Consider the following 11,691-nt stretch of genomic DNA (forward strand, 5'->3'; position numbering starts at 1 on the left):
ATGAGCAAAACCCTGGTCTTCAGGGTATCAAGTGTTGCTTGATAGGGTATGACTGAAAATATCCTCGCTGATTATTGAGAGCAGACTGATGGACTGTTAATTGTTTGGCATCGATTTGTCCTGCTTTTTGTGGACAGAATATATCTGCGCAATTTCCCATAAGACAGTAATTGCTAACTGTACTGGAACATCTTGGCTGTTACAGCAGCCAGTCATGAAGCAAATGTATTCAGTGGTACAGCCAGAATGTTGTCAGAGCCCATAACTTTGGCTGTATCCAGTGCCTTCAGCCATTTATTTACATGACATTAATTGTAACAAATTAATTGAAAACTGATACCTGTGTTGTTGGGGACTTCAGGAACGAGACCAAGATGGATCATTCACCTATTATTTTTGGTTGATGATGGTTGCAGAAGCTTTAGCCTTATCTTTTGCATTGACGTCCTACACTATTATATCATTGGGGATTGGGATATTTGTGAAGCCTTCTCCTCTAGTTCGTTGTTTAATTGTCCACCATCATTCATGCCTGCACATGGCAAGACAACACATCTTTGAACTGACTTTTGTGATTTTAGTGTCTGTGAACATCTAACTGGAGAATCATAGTCTCCTGTGTCACTGGATGTTGGTTATCTTAAGGAACCCCATCTTTGGCTGTAGGTATCAGAACAAGGGATTTTTTGGTAAGATGGTGGCAGAGTAAGACGCTCCAGCCAGAGCACCACTGCTCTGCCTTAAGTTTTTCTTTTTCTGTTTTTCTCTCTTCTTTTCTTCCCCTCAAGTGGAGGAGCTGGTGAGCCCCAGAGGTAAATCCTGGAGCAGTAACCAGCTTAGGGAAGCAATCCTGGAGCAGTAACCAGTTTAGGGAAGCAATCCTGGAGCAGTAACCAGCACAGGGAAGCAGTCTTGGAGCAGTAACCAGCTTAGGGAAGCAATCCTGGAGCAGTAAACAGCACAGGGAAGCAGTCTTGGAGCAGTAACCAGCACAGGGAAGCAATCCTGGAGCAGTAACCAGCACAGGGAAGCAGTCCTGGAGCAGTAACCAGCACGGGGAAGCAGTCCTGGAGCAGTAACCAGCACGGGGAAGCAGTCCTGGAGCAGTAACCCACATGGGGAAGCAGTCCCGGGCGAATGCCCTCAAGGGGAAGCAGTCCTGGAGAAAACCTACCTTTCAGCAGCTGAGAGCCGGTGCGGAGCGGACTGGAAGCTGGGGGCAGAGCATGAATGTTTGTTGAACTGGGGGCCTGCTGCGGGGGCTCAGACCACGTGTGGAAGCCCCTGCGCTCAGTTACTGCAATGTAATGTTTATTTGAAATTTTTTTTATTGGACATTAATATCAATCCTTTAACTATGTCTTATTTCTAACTTATTCTTTAAACACTGTAAAGCAATGCAACTACTTTTCTTCTTTATTCCTCTTTTGTATCTAAGATTTGTTCCTAGGTACTTGTACCTAAGATGCCACCATAATAGGTGATATTGTAAAACTTTTCACTTTACTCCTGACTTCTGCACTTGAGCGCACGTGACCATAACGGATATTCTATTCTATTCTAAGGGTATGCCCTTGATTCCCTTCCTGACTCTCCTTGCTCTCCCATGCTCTTCTGCTGTTCGGGGTTCTGCACTTCTTGCAGAGGATGTTGTCCTTATCATAACTTGACCTGAAATCTGACAGCCATGCCCTCATAGCTTACTGCAGTCTTCACAAAGAACAGGGTCGCTGCCCAGTTGCAGTTAGCAGGTTTACCTTCTGCTTTTCTGCCCCATGATGTTGGAGACATATCAACCTCAACCAAAGTCTTAGCACTCGGTGCCAAGTGTATCTTCTTACCAAATATTGAGACAACCTTTGCCTTTTATGAGGTTGGGATATACTTAAGGGAGGCTATGACCGGCTCTTTCCTCTGAGCCTATCCTCTTTCAGCAAATCTTCACCAGATACCTCCTGAAGCCTGCAGGCCCCTGGTCCCTCAAATCAGCTCTCTGTGAATAATTTTTTAATCTGCCTCAATTGGGAGGAAATTAGATGCCCTATCCTATACTTCCAGCAGCCTGGTTAACTAGCTAGCGCTGGTATTTTTATGATTCTCCTCTTCCCAATTTGGGATGCAGCCTGAAAATTTATCCCAGGAATAGGGAAGTAGAAGGATGGTGTGCTAGAAGGATATAGCCTGAGTTTCTTTTACTGAGGCGCTGGTCTAGTTTACTATTAAGTTAGTCCATCATTCCATGAAAAGCTCTGGTTTAAGGTATATAAATTCATCTAAACAAATCCCACAATATCTGATTACAGTAATAATGCTTGACTTCATAGCGTAACTAGCGATCTGAGGAAGTGCGTCTGAACAATAAGCTTATGATTAACCTTCACCTATTCCATCACATGTATCACAGATTGAAGAAAGTCAGAAATCACATGACACCAGGTTACAGTCCAACAGCTTTATTTGAAAACACAAGCTTTTGGAGCCTCAGTCCTTCTTCAGGCATTAGTGAGAGAGGTAGTATCAGACACAGAATTTATAAGTAAAAGATCAAAGGTTCACACCATTGATGAAGATGTACTAAACAAACCTAAGATGCTGTTAAATCTTAAATCAGTTAGAAGATTTTAATTGATTAATATGTATATGTAAATCCCCGAAATCCAGTCCTGAGAGAACTAAAGGTTTTACCAGTGTTGTTAGGTGTGTGTGTGTGAGCGAGTGTATAGACTGGTGGGGTCACCTGTAGTGCGACATGAACCCACGATCCCGGTTGAGGCCGTACTGAACTTGACTATCAGCCTCTGCTCTGCAACTTTGCGTTATTGTGTATCCCGAAGTAGAGGATGTTTACCCGAATTTCTGAGGCCAAATGTCCAAGTTGGACTGAAGGGTCTGTTTCCATGCTGTTCATCTCTATGACTCCAAGGTTAAGACAAAGCACTTCATTTAGAGAGATAGGTGAATATTGAGTTGCTCTAGGAAGCATACTGTCACCTTGGTGGATGTAGACACCTTAGAAAATCTATCTGCCATGGCAGAGTTGAATATCAAACCCATGGTGGAGGGGTTTAGCAAATTATTGCCTTGCATATCTTGGTCAAAGCACAAAGTGCTAAAGTCATGCTGTTTGAAAAGCATGGGAAGCTACTGTATAAACCATACACAACTGTATAAGCCACCTGTATAAACTTATTGTGTTTGTTGGAAGAAGGGGGCACTGCTGAAATAGGCATGTTGTAAAGATTGTGTCCTTATATAAGAACAACAACAACCAAAATTATTGCAATAATTATCAAGGCATCTCCTTGTTGAGCATTAAGGGAAAAGTAATTGCCCACGGAGCCATTGCCAGACTGCAGGTCCTGGCTAAACACCTCTGAATTGCAGCATGATTTCAAAACTGATAGATCTACAATTGACATGATCTTCCAGTGCAACAGCTGTTCAGAACTGCTGTGAAAAAGGGAGATCCCTATGTGTTGCATTCATTGTTCTCACTAAATGATTCAACCAATGAGCAGAAGTGGTCCAGTTTAGTAGATGAAGAAAATTGTTAATATGATCGTCTCTTTCTGTGACAATACAATGAATGAAATCAGCTATGACAGGCAACATTGGAACCTTTTCAGATCTGTAGTGGGGTCAAACAGTACTGTAGTTGAATGCTTACACTCTTTAGAATATTCTCTATACCACCATCATAAAATAATTCCAAGCCTCTTTGAACACAGAAGTGTCCTAGGGAACTTTTTTTTAAAAATTCATTTATGGGATGAGGGTATTGCTGGCCAGACCAGCATTTATTTCCCAGAGGGCTGTTTAAGAGTCAACCACATTGCTGTGGGTCTGGAGTCACATGTATCCTAGACCAGGTAAGAATGACAGTTTTCTTCCCTAAAGGACATTATTGAACCTGTTGGGTTTTTTTTCCCAACAATCAATCATGGTCATCATTAGAATCTTAATTCAAGATCCTTTATCAAATTCAAATTTCATCATTTGCCTTGGCAGGATTTGAACCCAGATCCCCAGAACCTTAGCTGGGTTTCTGGATTAATTGTCTAATGATAATACCACAATGCCATATCTCCCCATAAAGGAGAACTGCAAATGGGACACAATTGCTTAAGAACAGGACAAAGGATAACCCAGGAAAATACAGACCTGTCAGCTTGATGTCAACAGCGTGAAAATGGCTTTGTCAAGGGCAGGTCACGCCTGACACATTTGATTGAGTTCTATCACAAGGTGACACAAACAGTGGATGAGGGTAGTGCTATGGATGTTGTATATTTGGACTTTCCGATGAATTTGATATGGTGTTACATGGCAGGTTGGTTAGCAAATTGGAAATGTTTGGGATTGATGGGTACTTGGCAGCATGTATTAAAAGTTGGCTAAAAGTAGGAAACCGTGTGTAGATATAGATAGGCAGTTTTCAGATTGGAGATGAATTGTAAGTGGTGTTCCCCAGGGACCCTTGCTCTTTCTGATTTATATAAATGATTTGGAGATGGGTGTTGCGGACAAAATGCCTAAATTTAAAGATGATCCTAAGCTAGGGAGAATAGTGAATTATGAGGATGATGCTGAGCAACTTCAGAGGGACATTGACAGGTTGGCCAAATGAGCAGACACCTGGCAGATGAATTTCAATGCAGAGAAAATGGCATAATGAATTTTGGTAAAAGAAACATGGAGAGACAATGCATGCTCAATGGTACAACTTCGAGGAGAGGATTAGAGGGATCTCGGGTCCACGTACATAATTCCCTGAAGGTGGCCAGGGAAGTTGAAACAGTTGTTAAGAAGGTTCATGGGATCCTCATTTTATAAATAGAGACATCAAATATAAAAGCAAGGAAGTGATGCTTCACCTCTACAAATCTTTAGTCAGGCAACATTTGGAGTATTGTGTTCAGTTCTGGGCACCTCATTTAAGGAAGGATGTTAAAACCCTGGAGGAAGTGCGAAGGAAATTTATTAGAATGATACCATTAAGATTAAGAGGTGACCTTATTGAGTTATTCAAAATTATAAAATTACTGTCAGTATGTCAGTAACGAGGGGTCACAATTTTAAGATTGTCAGCAAAGGAGTGAGATAATAAGAGACTTTATTTGTTATGATTTGAAATGCACTGACTGGGAGAGTGTTGGAGTTGGATTCCAGGTTTCAAAAGAAAGCTAATTATATATTTGATGGACCATAACACCATAAGATGTAGGAGCACAATTGAGCCATTCGGCCCATCAAGACTGCTCCGCCATTCAATCATGGCTGATATGTTTCTCAATCCCATTCTCCTGCCTTCTCTTTGATCCTCTTACCAGTCAAGAACTTATCTATCTCTGTCTTCCAATCACTCAATGACTTGGCTTCCACAGCCTGCTGCAGCAATGAGTTCCACCGATTCATCACTCTCTGTCTGAAAAAGTTCCTCCTGACACAGCCCCCCACCCTGTCCCCATAATCCATATTTACCATGGATAATCTACCTAGCCTGCACATCCCTGGACTCTATGAAGTAATTTAGCATGGCAAATCCACCTAACCTGCACATAGAATCGCTACAGTGTGGAAACAGGCCATTTGGCCTAACACAACCACACCGATCCTCTGAAGAGAATCCCACCCAGACCCATCCCCTTTGCCTATACTTATAACCCTGCATTTCCCATTGCTAATGCACCTAACTTACACATCCCTGGACACTATGGGCAATTTAGCATGGCCAATCCACTTAGCTTACACATCTTTGGACTGTGGGAGGAAACTAGAGCACCTGGAGGAAGCCCAGGAAGACACGGGGAGAATGTGCAAACTCCATACAGACAGTCGTCTGAGGTTGGAATCAAACCCAGGTCTCTGGTGCTGTGAGACAGTAATGCTAACCACTGAGCCATCGTGCTGCCCATTTAGTGCTGCACATCTTTGGACTGTGGGAGGAAACCAGAGTGCCTGGCTGAAACTCATGCAGATATGGAGAGAATGTGCAAACTCCACACAGAGAGTCACTGAAGGATGGAATCGAACCTGGGTCTCTCTTGTAATCAATGAAAACAGACTGCTTCGCTTCATTATTAGGTTTCTTCACAATGACAGAAATTGCTGGAGAAACTCAGCAGATCTAGCAGCCACACAGCAGATGAAGAGCTTTCTTCCCACAGCTGAGTTTCACAAGCAATTTCAGATCTCCAGCTTCTGCAATTCTTTGTTTTATTTCTTCAAAATGATGCTTGCCTCAAACCAGTTAGCAATTTCTGCTTTCACTTACTATAAAGTGTAGTAATGCAGATAGCATATTTTATAAAAATATGTTATATTTTGTTTCTGCAATCTATTTTAGAATACCAATGATACCTGTTCAGTTGTGTCACTGAAATATTGCTTTTTATCTTGGTTGGCAGCATGGCTGACATTGACATGAAGATGGCATTTCAGCTTTGAATGGAAGAACTTCAAGGATTGAATGTGTATGACCTCACACTGGTAAATATTAAGAAATGATCTGTATCTCATCAGCAGTATGGTCGCTTTGTATTGAGTACACTGTTCGGAGACTCAGATCTGGTGCTGATTAGATTCAGAGTGGCCATGGAGTGCTGTAAATCATTAACATTCAACTTGAAAATTAGAACCAGCAGACTCAGTGTTAAAGAAAACAACTGATTAGGGGACAAACAAAAACCAAGAGAGGTAACTTTTCTACTTCAGTTGATGAAGGAAGCCTCTCTATGGACAGTGTATCATGGAAATTCAGATGCATGGTATAGCTAATCAATCCAACCAATAATTTATCCCAACAAACTCATGGAATGCACAAACTCTTAGGAACCTGGTATTGCCCAATACAAATAATCCGTAGTCACAGTCAACAGGAACTAATGCTTGAGCAAGAAACAAAGCTGCCCAACCACAATGCCTTGTTTATGGAGGTTTCATCATTCAACAATGAGGACTGCACAATCATACAAATACCTGAAATTTATTATGCAAGCTCAAAGTTACATCATAAGATTCTTTGCAGACAGATATTTGAAAAACAAATACACAAAGTTTGTAGAGATGAAAAGTAGTGTCTAAAATCTTGTTTTAATACATCAATTTTGAGATGGCTTTTCAAAAAGGAAGGAGAGAGTTAGTGAGGCCAAGGGATGGAATTCCAGGCATCCAAACTGAAGGCAAATGGCAGCATGAAGGAAGGATGGGAAACGCAGAATGCCAGTAGCAAAGGGAAAATTCAGATATGATAGAAGACTGAAAGTTAACATGATGGCAGGTAGAATAATGCCATGTAAAGTTTAAAATTTAAAGGTGAGTGTAAGAATTTTATATTTTAGATGTTTGAGGACAATAGGCCACTTGGTGCAAGAAAATGCATTGATAATAACATGACTTTAACTACATCTGTTATTTTTTTCGATGACTACATGTGTTGGTTTTGTCAGATGTTTGTACCCGTACCTCTGGTGATAGCTAACATTATGATTTGATGCTTGGGATGGGAATACACCTCAGTATGCAGCTGTCATGGGAACCTGCTTCCTGTAATCTACACATGGACTGTTTTTCTGCCACACCCTTGGATCTGTGGATGGTCCTCCAATATGTTTCACTGTCTTTGTTCTATTCTATTTTTACCATCAGCACATACTCAGTATCTCCCTATCTTTGTAACCTCCCCAATTTCTACAACCTTCTAAGATCTCTGCATCTGTTTCTACTCCTCCATTTAAGACCAGGACATTACTATTCTAATGCTTGCTATGTCTACGGAACTTGTCTTTCTTCTATGTTCATTTGTGAGTGCATTCCAGGTGCAGAGTCCATCAATTCTAACTTATGTTAGTTGTCATCAACCTTTGATCTTTCCTCATTCCCTCCTTATTACTATGTCATGCCATTTTCATGTTGAAACTTCCCATCTATCTTTACCCATCCCCAAATCTCCCACCATCAATCCTTGACTGTTTCTCTGCCTTTTTCATTTGTTTAATGCTTGAATCGCCATTGGTTAAGTTCTCTGTTGATCTCTGCCATACTACTGCCTTTCTCCAAAGAGACCATCATTGTTCCTCATTAGAAGCGTTGGTACATTCTATTTCTTCTCTTGCTACCTGTTGGAATTTAATCATGCCAACTTCTTTCTCATCCTACTAACCCACCCTCCTCTGACCTCTTTTTTTCCCTCCAGAATGTCCATTGACAAACAAGAAGAACTTTATTGTGAATGATTACAATGACACCAAGACTTTAGCAAAACTTTAGCTTAACACATGGGAGTTACATGAATCTTACTAAAGTCTTCTAAACTGGGTATGCCTATTGTTGCCTATTCTGCCTAAACAGCCAGAGAAACATTGTTTTCATTTATCAGTATTTCTCACTGTGTGCTTTTTTTCCTACACTTTCTTCCATCAACTTCTGCTCCATTTGACCCCGATCCTTAATGATTTCAACCATCATCTCAACATATTTTTTACTGTCAATCTTTAAAATTTCCAGTCTAAATTCATAACCACACACTTATATGGCCTCTTTACTTCTATCTTTTTGATCATAGACAAGGCCATCTCATTTCTCTCACCACTCACACCCTCACCCCTTCCAACCACTTTTATTTCTATGTTCCCTCCAAGTCTTACAATTAAGCTTATGGACTTCTTTGTCACTAAGGCCGAGCTTGTGTGTTCAGATAATTAATCAATCATTGCATTATCTCTAACTTCCTTTTCTTCTCTGAAGTCCTTCAGCATGTTGTTATAACTCAGCTATTAGCCATTTCTTTAATAATTCCTTTTTTGAATTCCTCGGTCTAGGTTCCATCTTCCAAGTAGCCTTATACTCAGTCGCAAAGAATAATTGATGTGACAGTGTGCATAGTGCTTTATCTTTTCTAGACCTACTTGCAACACTTGACAAATTAAACCATTCTGTGTAATGTAACTTTTTACATAATCCATGATGTTAATTTCATCCCCATCTATCTATATGTGGCCAGAACATCTCCTACGATTAATTCTCTTTCTCCCCCATCATGTTAGTACAGAACATAATCTGAATTTATTATTCTTAGATTTGAGGAAGCAAAGATGGGAACTGTACCAGGGAGAATGGTGGAAAGGGCAAACAATGATAGTTAAATGCACCAAAAATACAGCTGCCTATTTGGTTTAACAGATCAATGTCAACAAAAAGGTCTTTGTGAGTGTAGAGCCAGAAGTGGAGGAATTCAACAATGCAGTTGCAAGGTTCCTGATATTTTTGATTGACAAGTTAAATTATTGGGACTACAGGATGAAACAAGGACACGGTAGGAAAGGAAGCAGTCAAAGTTTTTTTTGGTGATTGACTCTATGGACACCGTAAGATTATGAAGTCAAAGCATTTGCCAATTATGTGGAGGGGGAAGCTTAGATTGTAAAAGATGGGATACAGATAGGATTAGAGGGTTGAACGTAGGAATGTGAGAATTGAGTTGAAAGAGGTCAATTCAGAATTATTTTGCAGCCAATTTTGCAGCTGATGATTTATTGGAATAAACTTTATTCAACACTGCATGTAATACTAACTAAAGTGAAATAATCTTGTGTAAGATTTAAGTGATATTACCTTCTGTTACTCTTTAACTGCCCGTAAAGGAGTCAAAAGCAACTTCATTGATTATCTTAACTTGATTGATTTGTTACAATTTATTGGTTGCTGCCAGATCATTGCCAGAAGGACGAGTAAATACTTCAATTTGAATACAATCATCTTGTGTGATTTGTTCAAATATGCACTTGACATGAAGATTAGTATGAACTCGACAAACAATCTTGCAAGTTCACACTGTCCTAATCGTTGTTTTGTATCAGAGCCCATGGAACCTTTAAAGAGAGCTATCTAGAAGATTGTCGCATATAATGAGAGAAAATTACTTTTATATTAACTATTCAAATTGTAATTATGAACTATTAATTATTTTGATACATGAGAAGTTAGCTAATTTAGCTAAACTGTTAGCTGCCATTCACTAGTTCTCTTGCTGTCTAAGTTTTTTAACAGTCTAAACCCAAGGCAAAATCTTTTAAAGATAGGAAAATCCATAAAGTAATTGTCTAATATTTGTAACGGAAATAAACTGGTCATTATCTGGCACAATATAAATTTGATCTCGATATCAGAGAATCAATGTCTTTGTAACCTAGAGAAGTAGGATACAGCTATTAGAATAACCAGAAACACAAAAGCCAAAACAAAGCAACTCAAACATAACTGCATTTTGATGTTTTGCAGAATATGTTCATAGATGCAGTAAGAAACAAAGTAGAGGGATGTGAGGTGCTGCCCCACCAACACTATGCATGAGTCATTCTTGATCCAACCCCTTGCACACAAGCCATAGTTTAAAAAAATCACTCCAACAAATCGCTTAACATGACTTGGTTGTCTGTGGGGGAACAGGTTTGGTTGAAAATTTCTGAGTGTATGATCATAACCACTTTAAACAGTTTAATGCCTCGCTATAAAATACTAGCAGAATTACAGATAGGTTTCTTGATACATCAGTTAAAAATCACAGAATACCACTCTTTGCAAATTCATATAAAGGCAGTTGTATCTCTGAGCAGTTGTGTGTGTTGAGTGAGATCAATAATAGGGTAAATGACAATATGGTTTGTGGAGGGAGCTAGTTCAATAAGCAAACTACCTTTTCTCATTCAATGCTGTTCCTAAATTATCTCAATGTTCTTTTGATGTTATTTGGAGTTCCTATGTCTTTGGCAGTGATGGTGTCAGCCAATTACAATTATAGTGTCAAGCATGCCCCCAACAAGAGCACATATACACAAACCATCATATAATGAACATTAAAGTATGAATTAAGACTGCTGATAGCCCTGTCAAATTTTGCATTTCTTTGGAGCTGAGGTTATTTTTTCTTGTTGATATTGGTGCTTCTCTTCGCTTCATGGGGTGTGTCTGGGAACTTAGCCTGGATGATATATAGAGACAGCAAGGTGTAGAGCTGGATGAACACAGCAGGCCAAGCAGCATCATAGGAGCAGGAAGGCTGACGTTTCGGGCCTAGACCCTTCATCAGAAATGGGGGAGGGGATGGGGGTTCTGAAATAAGTAGGGAGAGAGGGAGAGGCGCATAGAAGATGGATAGAGGAGAAGATAGGTGGAGAGGAAACAGACAGGTCAAAGAGGCGGGGATGGAGCCAGTAAAGGTGAGTGTAGGTGGGGAGGTATGGAGGAGATAGGTCAGTCCAGGGAGGATGGACAGGTCAAGGAGGCGGGATGAGGTTAGTCAGTAGGAAATGGGGGTGCGGCTTGAGGTGGGAGGAGGGGATGGGTGGGAGGATGAACAGGTTAGGGAGGCGGGGATGAGCTGGGCTGGTTTTGGGATGCGGTAGGGGGAGGGGAGATTTTGAAGCTTGTGAAATCCACATTGATACCATTGGGCTGCAGGGTTCCCAAGCGGAATATGAGTTGCTGTTCCTGCAACCTTCAGGTGGCATCGTTGTGGCACTGCCTGAGGCCCAGGATGGACATGTCATCTGAGGAATGGGAGGGGGAGTTGAAATGGTTCGCGACTGGGAGGTGCAGTTGTTTATTGCGAACCGAGCATAGGTGTTCTGCAAAGTGGTGCCCAAGCCTCCGCTTGGTTTCCCCGATGTAGAGGAAGCCACACCGGGTACAGCG

The 11,691-nt window shown here is 40.8% G+C and overlaps 1 protein-coding gene across 1 annotated transcript in view; it reads left to right on the forward strand.

Annotated features, from left to right (window-relative positions):
* Positions 1 to 1,115: 1,115 nt before the first annotated feature.
* LOC109913508 (claudin-4-like) overlaps positions 1,116 to 11,691 on the forward strand; it is a 12,034-nt gene continuing 1,458 nt past the window's right edge. The window contains exons 1-2 of the mRNA XM_020513031.2: positions 1,116 to 1,232; positions 9,181 to 9,313. Of these exons, the coding sequence (XP_020368620.2) occupies positions 1,116 to 1,232; positions 9,181 to 9,313 (250 nt within the window). The remainder of the gene's footprint in view (positions 1,233 to 9,180; positions 9,314 to 11,691) is intronic.

Source organism: Rhincodon typus, chromosome 26 (genome assembly GCF_021869965.1).
Source record: "Rhincodon typus isolate 14 chromosome 26, sRhiTyp1.1, whole genome shotgun sequence".
Classification (NCBI taxonomy): Eukaryota; Metazoa; Chordata; class Chondrichthyes; order Orectolobiformes; family Rhincodontidae; genus Rhincodon; species Rhincodon typus.